Below are 20060 nucleotides of genomic sequence, written 5' to 3'. Positions count from 1 at the left end.
GACAGATAGACAGATATACAGATAGATAGACAGACAGACAGATAGACAGATAGAAAGATAGACAAATAGATAGACAGATAGACAGATAGATAGACAGACAGACAGATAGATAGACAGATAGATAGACAGATAGATAGATAGACAGATAGACAGATAGATAGACAGACAGACAGATAGACAGATAGATAGACAGAAAGACAGATAGACAGATACAGATAGATAGACAGACAGACAGACAGACAGACAGATAGATGGACAGATTTGTGGCCCGCAAGTCAAAAATATTCCCCACCCCAGACCAGACGCTCGTCAAGTTAGCTTCATAAAGTCACATGAAGAGGAATGTTGTATGAATTATGTTTCTTTGAACGTTCAGTGAACAAGTAGCACAAAGCAAACCAATCCAATTCCTGCTTGCAAGATGAGCAGACGCTGTGGGGGCGTCTGTTGGCTGCCATCAAGTGTGTTTGAGTACAACGCCGTTAAAAAGTCATCTCGTTAACAGCTTGTGTGAAGTCATTAGATATAACACATGCAAAAGTGCAAGTGACAGAAGCAACATATTAAAGGGACGAGTGTGCATGTGAAATTCTTGTAATACTGATACAAAATCAGAACTGAAATAGTTTTTATCTATTAGGCCGCATGGTGAAGTGTGATTGGTTGGTGAACAGGCCAGGGCGTACCCCACCTCTCACCCAAAGTGAGCTGGGATAGGCTCCAGCTCACCCCTGTGACCCTGAAGACGATGAGTGGTACTAAAGTTACACTCAAAAATATATTAACTAATAAGTCATGCTGTTTCGTGGATGATTACAGCGTATTAGTAAAAATATGTGTATTTAAGCAAATTTTAGGTATATTCAGTCCAAATTTTGAAGCATAAAAATGGGTAAATTAACTAAAATGCAAATATAAGGCATTCATATAATTTAACTTAATCACCAGAACAACAGGCTTTTATTGCAGGTTTGAATTAACGCACAACAGGCTCACTACTAATAACACTAATTCATTTTCTATGCCACGTGTCCTCACGAGGTCGCGGGGATATGCTGGAGCCTTTCCCAGCTGACTTTGGGCGAGAGGCGGGGTACACCCTGGACTGGTCGCCAGCCAATCGCAGGGCACATATGGACAAACAACCATTCACACTCACTTCAATAAGAATAACACTTCAATAACAAATCCAGAAAAACATACAGTAAATAAATGTTATAAATGCACTTGAATTAGATTGAGCTAAATGACTTCTCAAGAGGTGAACTTGAATAACTGAATGTGGATGGAATCATTGTTTCCCCCACTGTATAGCAAATAGACTCTTTTTCTGTGTTTTTCATCTCAGCCGGTTCAAACTGGGGCGCACAGGAAGGGATGTGTGGTTTGAAAGTACCGATCCCTTCATACCGTATGAACTAATGCTCGTCTAAGTCCCACATGTCAGCCCCTATTGGTGGTGGGCCTCGCTGAAGACCCCCAGTGCATTGTAGGTGACTTCCACAGCAGTCCGCCCATTGTGTCGCTCCTGCAACTGCATGTGGAGCTCAAGGGCGCCAGACACACGGTCGGTCAAGGAGAATGCACGCGGGCGTGTCATAAGGGTGCAGGGGGGGGAGGGGTGGATGAGCGTTAATGTCGTGGAGCCCACGAACACGGAGGCTGACGTGTCCTTGGTCGGCAGGCAGAGTCAATGCAACTCGTGACATGATTGCTTTTGTCTGACACCACTCCGGAATATCACAAGCAGACACAGAAATGCTGCAAATCTGTTGACAGAAAAAAAAAGCCATCCAAAAAAAGCCTACTCCAAGCTATCCCATGTAGACAAACAACACACATTTACACCCCTTCTGAATACTTTGTTTAAGCATTAGAGCCCTCCAGACATGAAAAAACACACCTATAGTCACTTTTATAGCAGACCTAATAATAGAAAATAAAACATCTCAGACATAAATAAGACATAACGTAGACTCACATGTTAGCATTGACAACGTACTTCCTGCGGTGGCGACTGTCTCATCAATGTAACGTTACTGACACCCAAGCAGAGAACACATATCCAGTGAACATTCACACAGGAGCTGCTGTCGACCACAACTTACACTAGTCACTCGCACGCTCCACACTGCTCACCAAAGACTCTGCTGCTAACACTCAGCTAAACACAGGCAACTTTATTCAACCACAAAACAGCAAGCATTTATTAATTCATTTTTGAAAAAGCGTGCTAGAGTGAGAGTGCGATGTTTAAACCGCGATACAGCGAGGGACGACTGTATATGAAAAACGTACGTTACGAACACAGCTGCACCCATTCAGTGTATTAATAACACAAGATTACGGAGAAATGTACACGAACCAAGGCAACATGTTTTCTACATAAACCAAATTATACACGAACCAGGTCGTACGCTAGCTGAGATTGCACTGTACTGTATCATACAAACATGGGTAGAACATGCAAACACATTTCAGTTAATACTGGTTGTAAATGTAAAAGCACAAAATCCAAAAAGCATAAACAAACCATATTTTCCCAGCAAGTAAATCCTGCAAACCTTCACTCTGATAATGTTAGCAGCTGCTTCCAAATTACCCAGGCAATTTATTTAAGTAAATGTCCGATCAATACAGCCCCACCAGCACACAACATAAATAGGGACTTGCATTAGCAGACTGATGTGTTGTGGGCTTTTTGCTGGGCCTGTGATTACCACAACAAAACCACATCCATCAGAATATGCTGCTTGAATAGCCAGGACAATACATTTGCTTTATTTCGGGATGAATCGTAAAATATCAACGTTTGCCTAATGATTTTATGACACTGCATTGTCACAATGTCTCCTCATGGCTTGAATGCAATTAAACGTCGGTGCTCAGCTGGCTGTCAGCCACGGTGTGGACCTGAGCGGGTCAGAGATCTCCGTGGTGCTACAGCCATCAAGACATTAGGGCTACTTCACTGCGGGAAACTAGCACTGAGCCATACTGACAGGTTATGGCAGCCAGTGCAGGTAATTAAGGCCGATACCGCCAAGGGAGGGCAGAATGGGGGCTGGGGGAGTGGAAAAGGGGGGTGGTAGAGAGGGTGGAGGGCAGGGCGGCCTCATGATGACAGTGAGTAAGCATCCACCCCCATTCTGATGGTCCGCGCAACCTCCACCCCCTCCACTCTCCTGCCCTAAGGCCTTACACGCTACATGGTGAAGCCAAGAGCGCCGAGTGGAGATGTACAGATCACAGAACAGGGTTCCCCTCACTCCCAAATCAGAGACTCCCAATTTGCACTCATGAATAATTGTTGAGCGGTGCGCTCTGTGCCATGCAGATGCTATGTAAAACCAATGATAGTCTCCTCTGATGTCAACTCTCTGGAGGGCCAGACAAGCGCTACCGTGAAGTGGGCTAGTTGATGCATTTCATCTGCATAAGCGGCGACGAGAGACCAGAGAGTTCCCACGTACAGGGGACTTTATAATGACTTACATCATCAATGGGGAAGGGGACAAATACTGCAAATCAACTGGGACAGAGGAAAGGGTAGAGAGAAATAAAAGGAATGAAGAGGATATTGTATACAAAGGCACAGAAGCATAAACAAATCATATGAGATATTCATAGTGCACCATTAACCTTCCTAGGTGACACAGCATATGTCCAGTAATACTACACACGAGAGACGGGCCAGGATCATTCAGATCTCCCAAGTTTTTTACTCAATCGGAGCTCACGGGTACTCGTCTCAGTTAACTCGCGGTCTGTGACAAGTGACTCGAATAAATCGAGTATCCAATTCACCTCAGTGAGTGACTCATAAGAGTAAAAGGAATCGAGTTTCCCAGCACTCCTACACTGTAGCTGTAACATTCTGCAAAAAATGTTAAGTACGATTTTCTTGCTTAAAATTGAGATTGCGATGCTCGGGGATGATTTTTTTTTTTTAACGTGTACACACACACACCATGTTCAGGGCCATGTGCTTACGTTTTCAATAAATCACTGTGTTTTATTATTATTATTATTATTATTATTATTATTATTATTATTATTATTATTCTCAACGAAAGAAGGAAGAAAAAAAAAAGGTTGGGTCCTATGATTTCTGCATTATCAGAATCGCACAATTGGCCAATAAAAACTAAATCTACTGTTAAACTCCTTCTTATAACTGAAAATAATCCATCAAGTCAAAAACACGGCACGTTTGCTAACTCAACAATACATTCATGCACGTGTAAATCACGCCGCACGGTGGCCTAGTGGTTAGCATGTTGGCAACACAGTCAGGAGATCAGGAAGCTCTGGGTTCGAATCGCCGTTGGGCATCTCTGTGTGGAGATTGCATGTTCTACCCGTGCGTTTTCTCCGGGTACTCCCGTTTCCTCCCACATTCCAAAAACATGCCTGTTAGGTTAACTGGAGACTCTAAATTGTCCAAAGGTATGAATGAATGTGAGAGTGCACATATAGTTTGTCTATATGTGCCTGCGATTGGCTGGCGACCAGCCCAGGGTGTGCCCCGCCTCTCGAACCAAGGTCTTTCGGAATTAGAGTCGAGAGCGCATAGAAAACCTCTTTACGTCCTTCTAAATATGAATGTGTTCACTCCGGGACCTGAAAGGCAGGCGGACAGGAAACGACGTTGGGGGTTCTGAGTTGACTTTCTGCTTTGCATGGGTGTTTTTATTATTGTGCCTGTTGTGAGATAATTCAAACCTGCAGTCATCATCGAAGACGCTAAATGAAAAGGACTGTCAAATGAATGCAACAGAGCGCAGGACGCCATGGAGCAGAAAGTCAGCCATGATGGTGAGCAAGAGAAGGTGGGCAAGGCTCGGCGCACAACAGTGTACAATGTATTCACTATCTCTGAGTGTTATACGCTGTGCATACACTTTGATGAGATGAATGAATGTTATTTACTGAACACAATGAATATATCTATATATGTATATATGTATATATAAATGTGTAAAAATGCATTATACTGCAGAAATATGACCTACACATATACGTCAATAACAATAACAATCAACATACTAAATAATAATACTTATATGGATAATTAACTGGAAGTATTTACGCAACGCAACATTTGTTTCAGGAATGACATTGTTAATACTTTTGATAGACTATAACCTAAATCATCACCATCACTGACTTGTCATTAATTCGACTAATCACCCAGAGAAACAAATTAGCTAAAAGCTAAAAGCCAATTTGTGTGGGACACTTTGAGTCTCGTCCACAGCCCTGTTTATTTACAACAACCAGTGGTATAAATCTACAACATGTTTATGATGTTGTTTTTGAGGAACTTGAAAAATGACAAATCTGGTCTTTTGGACCGTCTGTTAGAGCAATTCAATTGTTTACAATGCAATGTTTCTGGAATCTGCTCACCATCATGGCAGCCAAAACTGGAAGTGGATGCAGAGTTGACAGTCCTATTCATTTCTAGTGCCCTCGCTATACATTTTAGACTTCAAATGTGTTTAATAACCGTGTGGGGCATATTTAGGCCTTAATCCTGGATTGTGTCCCGAGTGAACAATGGTGATTGAAGAGAGAAGGGGAGGGTCCTAGAGCTCAATCTTACAACATAACTTTCCAAAACAGTATCATAATTAAAATACTAAAATACATAAATAAATCAACTAATCCGAAACAAACGGTAATATTTCAATCACACGTGTTTGTTTTGGTGATGTACGGTATGTTGCAGGTTGGAGGTGGGTGCCGCAGGTTTTACAGCTAGCTGTCTATGCAGCACAATTATAAATCACCCTGATGGAAACACTCGGTCAACTGGGAATAGCAGAAACAAGCAAGGGCTAATAAAAAGGCAAGGCTCTGCATTAGCGCTACACTCAGTCTGCACACAAGCATGTGCAGCTCTTTATTAACGTGGGGGGGGGTTCACAGTACATCCAAAATCAGAGTGTCATTCATGCATGTCGTCTCCAACTGCAACCTTGGATGCATCTTTTCTCTTTTTGGCGTTTGGCCTCTGGACGGTGTCTCAGACAGCTGGCTGAGGGCTCAGCAAACACCGCCAGGCAAAACACACATCAACGTATTCAGAGCGCTTAGTGCCCTGGATTAATCAAATTATAATTTAATCATCTGATCAAACAGCAATTAGCATAATCACTTCTGGGCTCGGCCTGATAGAGCGGCGACTGAAGCAGAATGGAGCTCGGGGGTGAGCAATACTTAAATGAAACATTTGCCAGAATGTTTGAAAATGTAACACGTTTCAGGCCATAAAACAGAGACAGATTGTGAATACTAATCAGCGTGATTTGGTTCGGTCTTCTGAACAGATCGCAGCGTGAGCCACATGGAGACAAAATGCTACTTCTAGGATGCACACTTCACAAAAGTAAATATTGAAACCTGAAAAATAAAAACAAAATACTTTAATTGCATTTTTGCAAATATGGGCCACACTGTTTAACAGTACAGTGGATCCCGCCACAGTCGCGATTCAGCATTTTTGCCAACCTGAAAATGAGTAGATTATTGGTAAACAAAAAATGGCATTTTTTATAAATCCATGCTAAAACAGGTCAAATGTACCATTGTTAAAAATGCCCACATTTTTTACGTTTATGACTTTATATTTCACTGCTCATGTTTTTTTTATCAAGCGTTGAAATTGTGCACCATAGCTGTGTGATGAGATGTAAAAGTGAACGCCATCGTCTAATTTGCATAATTGGCCACGAAGCAACTGCGGCCAGAGTGTAGATTTTCAATAATGTCAGTTTTTGGTTTGTGTCATAAGAAATGTGTGACATTATCTCATGCTTTTAAACCTTATTTAACAATAGAACATGAAGTTATTGACCTGCAGGTCCAGCGGTAGAGCCTTATAACACGCACGGGCGATTTAAAAAGGGCTCCATGTAAGTGTGCGCTGATTTTAAAGATAATGTACATGTCATTGTACATCTAATATCACGTCTTATCCAGTGATCGTTTTTTAATCTGACAAATCGTAAGTAAGCTTGATCAAGTTATTATCATTACTCCAGCTTCTGTTTGGAATGCTTGGACCGCAACAGATGTTGAAAACAATCTCACCTCCCATCGTTGGCGCTGGCGGGTGACGTTGGGAACACTGAGTGGAGGTAGGATTGCAAGGTTTATCGTGTGCTATTATTTATAATGTGTCAAAAAATCCACTATCACCGACGGGTTTCGAAAGTCTGGATTACTACTGTATGTCATGAAGAGGACAGCTCAAGCAAAATTTGCCTTGAGACGCAAGTGGCACAGAGAGCAACAAGGAAAGAGAGAGAAAGACTGACACGGTGTGTGACGAAGGAATTATGAGGCTGTTCAATTGTGATGCTGAAGAAGACAAAATGAATAGTTTTTGGAAAAAAAAAAGCATTTAATAATCAAAAGTATAAAAAAATCTTTCTGCGTACTAAATATGTCATGTTATGATGTGGACACCTGCGGCTTATTGACTGGTGCGGCCCATATATGTAGAAATATTATTTCTCTTTAAATTCAGTGTGTGCGGCTTATGTACCGGCGTAGTCCGGAAATTCCGGTATTTGTGGTGGGCTTCTACAAATAAATGAATGTAAGGGAAACGCCGCAATGTTTTAACCTGTTCAATACGAAAGGTATCCTTGAATTACTTCTGCTGTTCACAACATAATGGTGGCGATGGTGGGGGAAACACTGTTCTCAATCATATGCCTCGACCACATGACGTTTATGTTCATGTTTGCCTTACATTTTACAAACCCTGCTGTCGCACTCATTATCACCACCGTAAGCAGTATTGTTGGAACATAATCCAGCCAGCTGGGGAAAAAACAGCTTATCTCCTCAACACCAAGGGAACTCATGCATGCATGTAAGTGTGAACTTGACTCTTGCCGGACAAAATATTGGCCAGGCTTCACCAGTGCCCGCGATGCCTAAAATAGCGCTGTTTCTGCATGGTGAACCAGAATGAATTGATATGAATCTGGAAGCATAACACAAGCTGACTCCGTATAAGCCTTCTTCCCCCGCTCTTCCTCCACTTTCTGCCTCACTACACACCATCATCTCCTTAAGCATTGCAGTTGGGGTTAAATGGAATCTTTAACAGTTCAATGTGCACCCATTAGCATATGCTTTTGTGTCTACTCCTGACAGCCAAGCAAAACCACAACATACACACACACACACACACACTGTAGAAACAGCAAAATCCTGACATCGGATGGCAAATCCAGGTGTGATCAGTGATAAGTCCAGGAAAACAATATGTCATGTGATGATTTAATAAATGCTAAAGTATCAAATATCAGCTTACAAAGTCAAGCGGCATCTAGTCCAGAAAGAATGCAGATTGTGTTATAAATAAAAAAGCACATGCCTCATTATACGGCCCAGCCAATACATCAAATATAATGCTAATAATCACAATTTCGAAAACACGCAAACCACATTGCAGCCTGACGCACCCCTGAAAGTCCATCATATTTAATGGAACAGTTAGCACAGCACGGCAAAATAAACTCACTTGGGTCAATCAGGACATTGTGACAAAACATTCCCTTCCCAGTGGCCTACATCGTGTTGACTGGTGTGTTGACGTTAATGGGTGACTGAGGAGCAGGCTTGTTGCTGTGACTCTGTCAGCCCGTCCTAACTGTATGTAACGTGACAGATGCACCAAAAGACACTGCACAGACCTCGCTTTCCACTGGCACTAATGTGACCTCTATGTAACGCCGTTTTGTCTGGAGATAATTGGGTTAAAAACAGCGCCACTACGCCAAGACAGTGTAGCCGCAGTGACATTCAGGAATTCTCCGTGTGTTTGACGTTATTTGAGTCTAGATTGTTATTAGTGACAGTGTCAGGGGGGTGTGATTGCAAATATATTTGTGTGGATGTGACAAACTGCATTGCATCTTACTACTTAGTAAACAAAGTAGACATTTCTTCCCGTGACTTCTTCTGGGTGAATTTCTGGTAAACCTATTGGCCATTTTGGAAATTAGGAAGCAGAATCTCGTTTCAGTTGGCCGTCAGCTTCAGAACAGGGGTCGCCAACGTTTTTTCTTGCGAGAGCTACTTTTAGAAAATGAAAATGGCCACGAGCTACTCATTTTTGTAGAAATGATTTTCATACCTTATTTCAATCCAAACAAATCAAATGTGCTTGTTTTACCAAAACATTCACAAAATGCTGGTATCCACAACTCACATTTTATGTTTCAGAATACATTTCTTTCTAGTGTTCTCACATTATTAACTGAAAACCTGAATGAAAAGCAGGCTTGCGGGCACCTCATGTGGTCGTGGGGGGCTACCTGGTGCCCGCGGGCACTGTGTTGGTGACCCCTGCTTTAGAATGACATGTCAGTCATACATACTGTACACGTTCATTATTGGGAATTTCGTTAATAAACTAAAAGCTTTATTTTATCACCAGGCTGATGATGTTATCGTCTAATTTGCATAATCGGCCAAGACGCATGTGCATGCAATCTTTATGGGGTTTGTGCTTTCCTGTTAAAGCTTCCAAAAGTGTCCAATAAGACCTAGAAAATATCGCTAGTTGCTTTATTGTAAAAGACATTCTCAACACGCTACCCTCCTGCTACGTTTTCTTATTCTCTGGCAGACCAGGTGCGTATGAGGTGTGTTACGAAGCAGCGTTACGCTGCCATCTACTGTACATTGTTGTAACGACAAGCTGCCTTCACAAACAGTCATCATGTGTTACATGGCGACCGGCAGCACCAAATCTATTTGTGGCGGTTTATTGTTTTTACATGTCAATATCAACAATGACAACTTATCTTTATACTTTTATAGATACTTTTTCATAGATTGATAATGTTCTAATGACACTTAAAACATTCCTGAAATAAATGTTCTACAAAGGTGCCAATTTGACCTTCCTTTTTTATTTCCGATGGGCAAAACTGAGTTCGACCAGCGTCCTGGAACAATGCAGGTCCCACTGGGAGTCATTATCAGGGTTCAACATATCTTCACGAGCAGGCGGGGGTGGACTGGGACAAAAATTCGGCCTTTTTGGTTTAGACCCAGGCCCCACCCGATTCCATCTGTTTTGCAAATGTTGATCAGAAATCGGTGAAGAATGTTAATGTCCAGCTAGAACATGTTTTTTGGAGGGGAAACGGAGTGTCAGAAATCAACTTTTTTTTTTTACTTGCGGTTTTTCGCTATTCGCTGGTGGCCCTGGATCATAACCCCAGTGATATGCTCACCAACGCCTTTCATGTGACCTCAGAATATGTACTTACAAAGCTTGGAATATGCAGGCTCAAAATGTATGCATGCTCTGTTGGTAGCGCTTCAGATGATCGCTTGTGTATTTTCTTAAATAACTTTAAGTGATGCAAAATGAATATTGTAATCTTGTACGAGTAAGTCTGAAAATGTTGGCTAACTCAACACAAGACACTTCTCCGCCACAGTCCCTCGCTAACCTGAGCTGAAGCTCAAAGGAGCCAGTGGAGGAGCATCACCGTATATTCACACAGCTTATTAGTGTCCAATTGAGCGTGATTTCACCCCAAGGCCCTGCTGTGCAAAAACAACATTAGGCTATTGCCCCAATTTCATTCCTCATACCTGGAAAACGTCCCACCTACTTGATTTAACTCTTAATAGACACTTTTCAGCAGCAGTTTAAACACTCAAGCGCCGCTAAATAAAACCTCACAGTAGATTTGCAGCCAATCTTCCATAGATGAGCTTGCAAATGTGAACTCAAACTGGCACACCACTACAAAATGAAATTTGCACAATAGCTAGCACCAGGTGTAACGGTAAGGTCTTTTATTTTTCATTGAGGTTCGTTTTGTGTACAGGGAAGGGAAGAAAATGTATAACATAAAACTTCTTAGCTTTTCTGTAATGATTTTTAAAATGAAACATAAATAACTGCAGGTAATTTTCCAAAAAATACAAATGACATGAAAAACACTTTTTAAAAATATGAAATGATATCTTATAGCTTACGAGGTTTCTTTTTAGTCCTGCAGAGAAGTGCTACAGTTTGAACTAGATTTAGGAGTGTAACAGGACGGCATCCTCCGGGTTCGCTATGTGCGGCGGTATTAAAGTCAGGTTTCAGTTCATTTTCGGTACAGTTTTAATGATTTTTAAAATCTGCTGTTGGGTGATTTGCTAATAAATGAAATGATCAAGCAAAAAATAAAAATAGCACAGAGTGGGAAATCTGTACGGAGCTCTCGGTTCGGTACAGCTGTGTGCCGATTCCACCTGAATATGAACACAAGAATTTGTTACACCCCTCGTGTTTTGTTTTTTTTAGGAAAGTAAAGTTCCTTATTGCCTGAAGTGCAGCATTAATAGTTCCAGCTTGTATGACTCGAGTCACACGACTTGGACTCAAGTCAGACTCAAGTCACAATTTCTATGACTCTGGACTCGACTTGACAATATCACAATGACTCGGGCATTGACTCAGACTTGAAAATATTTGAGCTTTTCAGTGAATCTGTTATGAATCCTTATTGGGACATTTCCAGCAAGACAGCATATTTCCGTTTGAATCTTCCTAATTGAATGCATCTGTTTACGTCCAATCAGATTTAAGAACAAACAACAAATGTGTGGATTACGTTTCTGTGCACTGACTAAATCCTGACTGCTACAGTCATGGAAAAAATGATTAGACCACCCTTGCTCATTTTAATGCCTGATACAACTAAAGGTTTGTTTGGACAAATATAACCATGACAACAAAAATAGCTCATAAGAGTTACAGTTTTTGGCAGTGCAATGCTACAGCTATTCATGTAAGAACTTATGATGTTGGTTATTATCAAGAAAACCATGGAAGTTGCTAGATACCTTAAATGAAACTCTTACGAGCTATACTTGTTATCATCATATTTGTCCAAACAAATGTACCTTTAGTTGTAGCAGGCATTAAAATGGATCAATAAACTGAAGAAACAAGGGCGGTCTCATCATGTTTTCCATGACTGTATGTCTTTTTTCCGCTTATCCTCACGAGGGTCGTGGGTGTACTTGAGCCTATCCCAGCTGTCTGATGACAAAATAAGATGACTGGTCGCCAGTTATTTTATTTTAACAAAATTAAACGATTCAAAATGCATTCATTGTATTTGTCAAATGTAATAAATTGTTACATTGTTAAAATGACATTTTGTGTGGGAGACACTAAATAGTGCTTATGACTTGTAAGGACTTGAACATTTTACGCCTACGACTTTGGACTGTCTTGTCTTGACTCGAGACTTGACTTGGACTTGCACGTCTTTCCTTGAGACTTGACTCGAGATTAAAGACTTGAGACTTACTTTAGACTTACTCCCACTCTGCTGCTTTCGTCTTATTAGTTCTCCCAAACAGGAGGCTTTAACGACGGGAGAGGGTTTTCAAGCTCTGGCTTGGCTCACTTAATGTGTACCGTGTGAGACATCAGTACGCCTCTGCACCGAACCAAAAGCTCTCTCCCTAAAAATCTGGTAACGACTACATGTACCATTACGGCCCCAGTAGGTAATATGTATAAATGACCGTTTCATTGCTCTGATAGAAACTGTAATATTTCAAATGTCTACCACACCAAAAGGCAACGCAAACGTCGGTACCTGCTTAAAATAAACCTAAGCGATGTTTCCATTAAATGTTTTTCTTCAAACACAATAAAATGTCTCCCATTTCACAAAGCATTCCCATGGTCACCTGAACACAATGCGATGTTGCCCAAAAGCCACACTGCAGCAGCACTCATTAAAGCAGCTCTCCATAGAGACAACCTCTGCAGCCTGCACGAGAGCACTGCCTGAAAAGCCTTTATTTTCCCTGTCCAGAAACAAGGACAGAAGACTATATTAAGATGAGTCTAAATGGAGGTTGCAAATTCAGACTACTGAGGGAAAAAGAAAATGATACTAATGTCTAATATCAACGATCGTGGCCCTTTTTATTCAGCCTGCTTTCAGCTAAGCTAAGCTCGACAGCACAAACACAGGAATACCATAAGTTCACTCTCTGCTGCAGAAAGCATCATTTGAATCAACGACTCAAGCTAGAAGATTGTTTCAGAATGAGTTTAGCAACGTGAACGTCGCAGCGTCCACCGTGATTGAAGCTGTGCCGCTGCTGCCATTCAAAGTTTCCATGTAGACGCCTGTAGCAGCAGCCATTTTGCAACGCTCGTGCGTAGACCAGAGACTAAAACAACACAAATCCATGATGGTCAGACATCAGAAGGCACGGCGTCAGACTTGACGTGGACTATTTCTGTTAGAAATGGCCTTGCCTGCAGTCAAAACGAAGCCTGGGGAGCACCGTAGCCTTTTATTTAAGAATAACTATTTGCTTCCAGCATGCCCTCAAAATGGTTTTCCTCCAACGTGCTCCATGCATCGCCATTTAGCCCGCCTTGTTTGTTCTTACCATGTGAAAAACACATTCTAAGTGCCCTGACTTTATTTTAAAGCGGCTATCCCACTGCACCCGCAACCCCAGAACCCCTTGTCCGCCTCGTTGCCCCCCCTTCCTCACACACCCTTCATGTATTCGCCATTTAAAAAAAAAAAAAAAACAATCATTCGCCCTCAGCCACTGAAAACATAATCGCTGGTTATCAATCCTATTTCATTGACAGGTTTCACTTTTGTCAAATTCATTTTTTTGTGCATGGTGCACTTAGATAAGGGCGATAAGGGCTTGTCTTGGATTTTTTCTCCCAATCCAAAATGTCTGTGCTTCTAACATGGCGGGTGCAATGCAAGAGAAAAAAACCTAGCCAACCTATAATCCTTTTTGTCGAAGACGTCCAAACAAACAGGCCATAATGCGTGCACGTTAATGCACTTCACCATACAATTAAATGAAATACATATGGATTTTTTTTTTTTTTACATACATCTTGGTATTTCTGTGTGGAAAACTTAACAGCTTTGAAACAAATAAGTTTCAACTGAGAAATAAATGGGAGCTCAGGTGAACTGATGCTCCACTAACAATAACACATCACCATAATTGTTCTACAGTGAATGCTCACTATGTGTATACAAATAAGCAAAAAACACAGCAAGGCCCGGTGCACTTTTATTTAACAATATGAATGAATCCTTTCACAGAAACCAATTAATTGAACTTTCCTAAGGCCTAGCATGTACTAAAATGTCATTGCGGGAGGGGAGGGGGCAAAAAATCAATATAAACACATTAAAATGTATAGCTCATATGTTGCAATGCATTCATTGCTCTACATTAAAAGGTCTCTTTTCTGCATGATACCTCTCTTTTCACTGGAAGGAGCTGAAAGCTTCCCAATGCATAAATGTGAAAACGTTACACTTGAAGGTTAAGGCAGAACGAACCCCTTTATGTTGTACTGTAAGGACATAGACTGGAAACAATCTATCATTGCATAAAAGGCGATGGTAAAGTTGAAGCGTAAGCATGCAAAGAATTAAAAAAAACACCTACCATTCAAGATGCACTGGGAAAAGATAAGAGCCAATATCCACATGCCCCGCTCCTTTCTATATCCAAGCTTAGGCTTTTTCTGCTTCTCTCCACACACTCTTTCTTCTTCAATTCCTTTTATTTCTTCAACAAGTCATTTGCAAGCAAACGAGGTGGACGCATGAAGATATATGTCTCTCTTTCTCTCTCAATCCTGAGGAGAAGATGAAGAGGAGGAGGTTCGGGTCTTCTTCCTGCAGCTCGCTTGTGTGTTGCTGCAGCGCGAGACGGTGTGTGTTCTGGAGAAGATCCACAAGTACTGCGTGGAAGTGCCAGCGGATGGGGACCCACGCGGGGCCTCAGCAGCGCTGCCGTCCGCCCGTGTCGGACCTCCGCCCGGCCTTGAACATGAGGGAGCTCGGCTCTGTGCGCCCCGGTCCAGGTGAGAGGTTCCGCTGACGCAGACTGTGGAGGCTCATAGAAGAAAGTGGCTGATCCGGCAATCCCAAAAAAAGAAAGAAAAACGTAAAAGGCTTCAAAATCCTATTTAAAAAAAATAAGGAATCGCAGTGAAAGGAGTAAACGCGGGAGGATGGGGCAAAATATGCGTAAAAGTGCGCACGGCGATGATTGTTAGCTGAGCTGGGAAGTCATTCTGTCTTCTCCACCTCTCTCCATCCGGCGAGCAACAAGCACACGCATCTTCCCTCCACAGAAGCCCGCACACACAAACTGCGCACTACGACCTGGCCTGCCTCACACAAGTGCGGGATAAACCAAACCATCGCCTTCCTCTCTGCGGCTGCTTCCTCCCATCGCCTTAAAGGTGCACGCAGGGGTGGGTGGAGGATGAGCAGATGAGCCTCACAGGATCCTCTTTTGTTTTATCACCAGTGGGTGATCAAGGTGTCCCACTGAAGAAAGAACACTAGTGGACATTAACATGAGGAGGACATCTTCTATGATTTGCTGCTTCTGCTGTTGCGTACCAGGCTGGAGGATGGCTTTGAGGGAGAGGTGGAGGTGGAAGAAAGGAGGAGACGAGGCTTCACCTGCCGGTCTGACGAGCAAAATGATGAATTGTCTTAATTGGAACCGATCAAATCGTGTCTTTTAATGTCGTTTCTGGGGAATTTGCGAGAGCCCAGGGGCATTTTTGCCAAAACGTCACCCCGGCGTTTAATAATTGACCTTGACAAAGCAACAACACACACACTTTAGCACCAGGGGGCATCAAATGGTGGCCTGCATGTCAAACACTTTGCCTGCGTGGGTTCATGGGGAAGAATCATCGGTTTCCAGTGCATTTGTACCAGACAAGGACTTTCTACAACCCTGGAAATACTTGGAAAGTCAACAGAAAATTATTTTAGTGGTTTTCACAAAATGTAAAACAAAATGCGTTAAATCTTACCAGTGTTGTGCTGTGAGGTTCATGGCTGGTGAGGCACTGACTCCTTTGTTAAGTTAATACATGCTATTAAGAGGTTAACATGAAAAAGAAGAAAATAATTCACTTTGTTTAGAAAAGGTTTTCAAATTGTTTTCAAATACTTATTAGTCCAATTTATTCATATGTTTTATTAACTGAAAAACAATTTGGGTCTTGCCTTAATTTATATTCAAAATATGCAGAAATATACTATATTCTTCTCCAGCTCTGATACTTTGTTGTAAAAGTTTTTTCACCTCCTGGTGAGTTTGGGTATATAATCCTTAATCTTGGCAGTCAAATTCAATCATTCAGCAGAGCATTCAAATAGCTCGCATTTGACTTGCTGCTCTCCAGCTGCTTGCAAAAACAACTGGCTTGTCCTATCTATGGAAGGACGGCAGCTCAAGCCATCTGCCTCCCCTGACTGTACATCACTGGAACTCACATACTTGCAATTCAGCAAATTTGCAGATTCATGGTCCAAAAATTGTTTCTATTGATTTCTTTTCTGAAAATAGGCAGAAAACAGATCTCGTTCGCCCTAAGTCGGTAATCATTTATAAATATGTGATGACACAAGTAATATATTCAGCATACGTGCACTAGCCCACAATGTTTACATGTTTAAGTCGTCATGCTTCACTGATAATGACTTTTGTCAAGCGTTGAGATTTCTCACTTTGTGCACTTCCCACCATAGTTGCTGTGAGACTCAAAAGTGAAACTTATATATCACTTCTATACCGTGACTCCGATTCCATCTGTTCATTGATCATCTTACATTATCATTCATTAGCGGTGAGTACCTATCATCATCATAAGGTGTGAAAGGGTACATGTTTTCTTATTTGGATTCCTCCGTACGGAACATTTGGCATGGTGTAGCGGTGTATTGATTTCCCACATGGTCCACATTTTAACTGCAATGACGTCTGCTGCACTTTATGAATGTGAACGCGGACTGTTATCTTCAAATAGTGTTGCAGGTGAGCCGAGATTTTAACCTGCACCCTAACACAAGGCCCGTCTTTCAGACTTACAGGAAAACTGCGCTTATTTTGGAATTTTGCCCATCAGCCACAATCCTTATGAAGTGGCATGAAGCGCTGCGGCACTACGCCAGAAAAACAGTTCTTCGTGTTGGTATTTTTAAGTATTTTCATTTCCAGTGCTGTTTAGTTTTTGTCTTTTGTTGTCTTGTTCAGTGTGACCATATGGTAAATTATTCTTCTCTGTGTTCATCCTTGCACACTGTTTGGGTCTAAAGATTGGATTAAAATCATTGTCATAAACAGCTCAAGCCTTACGTCTCTAATCCTTGCGTTAAACAGCATCAGATGTTGTGAGATTATGACCAAATCACAGCTATTATCCTCCTCAAGCCCTTCTGTTATTTAAAGTTTCACGTTCAAGATGAAATGTATAAAAATCACAAGTCTTGTGACCAAAAGTATTTTCATGATGTAAATATTCAAAAATCTCCCTGAAATGTATTTCCAATTGAAGTACAATTGGCAGAGCCATAGATGAAGTCACTGTAAATGAAAATAGGGACCAGTAGCATCACCGTCTATTACCGCTGTCCAAAAATATTGATCAGCACAACTTGATCAACCTACTGCCATGTTAAGCTGAAGAAAAGAAAACGCTGAATCAACGCTGAGCACCGAGCAAATGCTTCTCCGACGCAGGCAGACAAAATTATCTTAACATTTATTCAAATCTGTCTCCGGCCCAAACAAACTGAATAGTAAGAATAGATTTCCACCACCATTACGGTCACTGTGAACGTCTACCAAATTCAAAGGTGACCCATTCAGTAATTGCCTAAAATGTCACACAAAATGCCCCCTGGTTGCATGACAGGAAGAGTCAAAGGGTCACAAAATGTTAAAAATCCATTCTTACCCAGTAAGTGTTGAGCTATAATAAGACATTTAGGTAGAAATGTCAGTCTGGAATAATGGGGTGCACCAATCTACATCCTAACCATAGAATCTATAAGAAAGCTTTACTGCACGTGATTGGCCCAATTAACACCATGAAACATTATCTTGGACGGTACAAAAGTTGAGGGGGTGTATTTTATTGGGCCTAAACAACAGAGCAGTGCTAAAATGTGAGTTAACTTTGGAAATTTTGCCTCGGTTTGTGTACACGTCCTGGTTAGCGTACAATATGGTCTGGTCATGAAATTAAAGATATAGTTGGTATTTTTTGACATGAAGTTGTATGACACCCCCATCAGCATTGTAGTCCAATAACAGCGACTTACCCCCCACTTGGTCTCCTAAGTCCAGTTCTGCTCAGATTTCCGTGATGAAGAACGGAGATCCACTTAGTTGCTGGGGACAATTAAGTAAAGACTTTGGCTTCTCAAAACAATATGCGTTCATAAGATTCATACATTTGCATCACAAGAATGCCTTCTCAAAAAAATCAAACCCCACAAAACGCTTGGCATTATATATCTGTCTCCCGCCGTATTCCTGTTGCCTGTGCGTTCATGTGCATGTGACGAAGACGCTCGCATCTACTTCCGCGACAGCGCGCCGCGGCCATCTTGTTTACGTATGTGTTCCACAGTGGAAGAAGATGCGGATGCAGGGAAGTCTGGGCTTCCCTGCTTAGGCTGCTGCCCCCGTGACTCAACCTCGGATAAGCTGAGGAAAATGGATGGATGGATGGCTTCACAGCGTCTTTGAATGCATCTTCTGAATGCCTTATATTTGTATTTTACTTCATTTTTATGCTTCAAAAGGGTTAATTTAGGCAAAAAATGTCCTAAATTTGCTTCAATATGCATTATACAATGTTTCTGTCAGTGTTTATGCCTGTATTGTAACTTTGTTAAGCATGTTCCAAATAAACTAAAGCATTACCCATCTAGCCATCCAGCCATCCATCCATCTTCTATGCTGGTTACCCTCACTAGGCTCGCGGGGGTATGCTGGAGCCTTCCCAGCTGACTTTGGGGGAGAGGCGCGGTACCCCCTGGACTGGTTGCCAGCCAATCGCAGGGCAACTCTTACTATTCACATATTTGTATAACTTAATTTAGTCCTCCTGTGTTGAATTCAATTGATTTGGAAAACCACACATGTTTTGTAAGGCTACAGAAATAAATGGGGGAAAAAAACGGGGTAAAAACCAAGCCATGAAGTCAACAAACTGCCTGCAGAGCTCAGAGACAGGATTATGACAAGGCTGATTTGGATAAAGCTAAGAAAAAATTCTGCCGCACTTCATCTTACCAAGAGCTCAGAGAGAGAGCTCAGCTCTTCTTAAATGGAAGACGTTTGGTACAAGCGGTACTCTTCTTCGAGCTGGCTCCAAACTGAGCAATCAGGAGAGAAGAGCCTTGGCGAGGAGGGTGGGGGGCCAAGAACCCAGTGGTCAGTCTTCTATTTTCCCATGCCCTTCCTGTTATACACTTCCCCCAGGATTTGAAATGTTCTATGACTTTCAGTAAGTCATGAATTAATGAACAAATATTAACTTTAACGCAACACTTGTATGAATGTACACGTGCCATGCAGTCACGTAAATGGAAGCACGTCAGCTAAATGCTAAACCAAAACTAGTTTTAGATACACAGACGACATTTCAAACTACTACAAGTACTTAAATGGGCAAACACAAGCAAGCAGAGACCAGCAAGTGTCAGGAATCATTTCATAAAACACATCAATAATGCAACAAACTTAGCAGCGTTTGAAAGCTAATACTCAGTCCTTGTGAAGGAAAAATGGAGGAAAAATTTAGTATATCACTTTATATATTACTTTTTCTAAACGGTATAGATTTATGGTGGACAATTTAGTGTGTAATGTGGTAGAGTATATGTATTTAACTTAAGAAGAAGGCATTAAGAAAGGATAATATCTCTCCATCTTAGCCACACAGCAGCAATCCCCAGAGCTAGCTTTTATAGCTTTTAGTAACACAGCACTTGCAAGTAAATTCATTATATTAAACAACCCGATAAATATACATCAGACAGTGCTTTAAAGATGACCAATTATGTTGACTTTTAAGTCCACCAAGCATAAGAAATAAGGGAATTGCACCGTACGAGTCAGGCTGCTGAATAATTCAAAGGTTATGAGGTAGAGTCGGAGGAATGGCAGACTTACGTACATCT

General features: G+C 41.6%; 1 protein-coding gene across 3 annotated transcripts in view; it reads right to left on the bottom strand.

Moving 5' to 3' along the window:
- The window catches only part of dscama (Down syndrome cell adhesion molecule a), a 109826-nt gene extending 94016 nt beyond the window's left edge, over window positions 1–15810 (bottom strand). For 2 of the 3 annotated variants that reach the window (XM_054754731.1, XM_054754732.1), the window contains exon 1: window positions 14503–15748. In XM_054754731.1, the coding sequence (XP_054610706.1) occupies window positions 14503–14545 (43 nt within the window). In that variant the 5' untranslated portion in view covers window positions 14546–15748. Of the gene's footprint in view, window positions 1–14502 lie in introns of all 3 variants that reach the window. The other variant, XM_054754733.1, reaches the window with a different exon arrangement.
- Between the last annotated feature and the right edge of the window lie 4250 nt (window positions 15811–20060).

The sequence above is a fragment of the Dunckerocampus dactyliophorus genome, chromosome 16, assembly GCF_027744805.1.
Source record: "Dunckerocampus dactyliophorus isolate RoL2022-P2 chromosome 16, RoL_Ddac_1.1, whole genome shotgun sequence".
Lineage (NCBI taxonomy): Eukaryota > Metazoa > Chordata > Actinopteri > Syngnathiformes > Syngnathidae > Dunckerocampus > Dunckerocampus dactyliophorus.
This window is presented reverse-complemented; position numbering and strand designations above follow the sequence as displayed.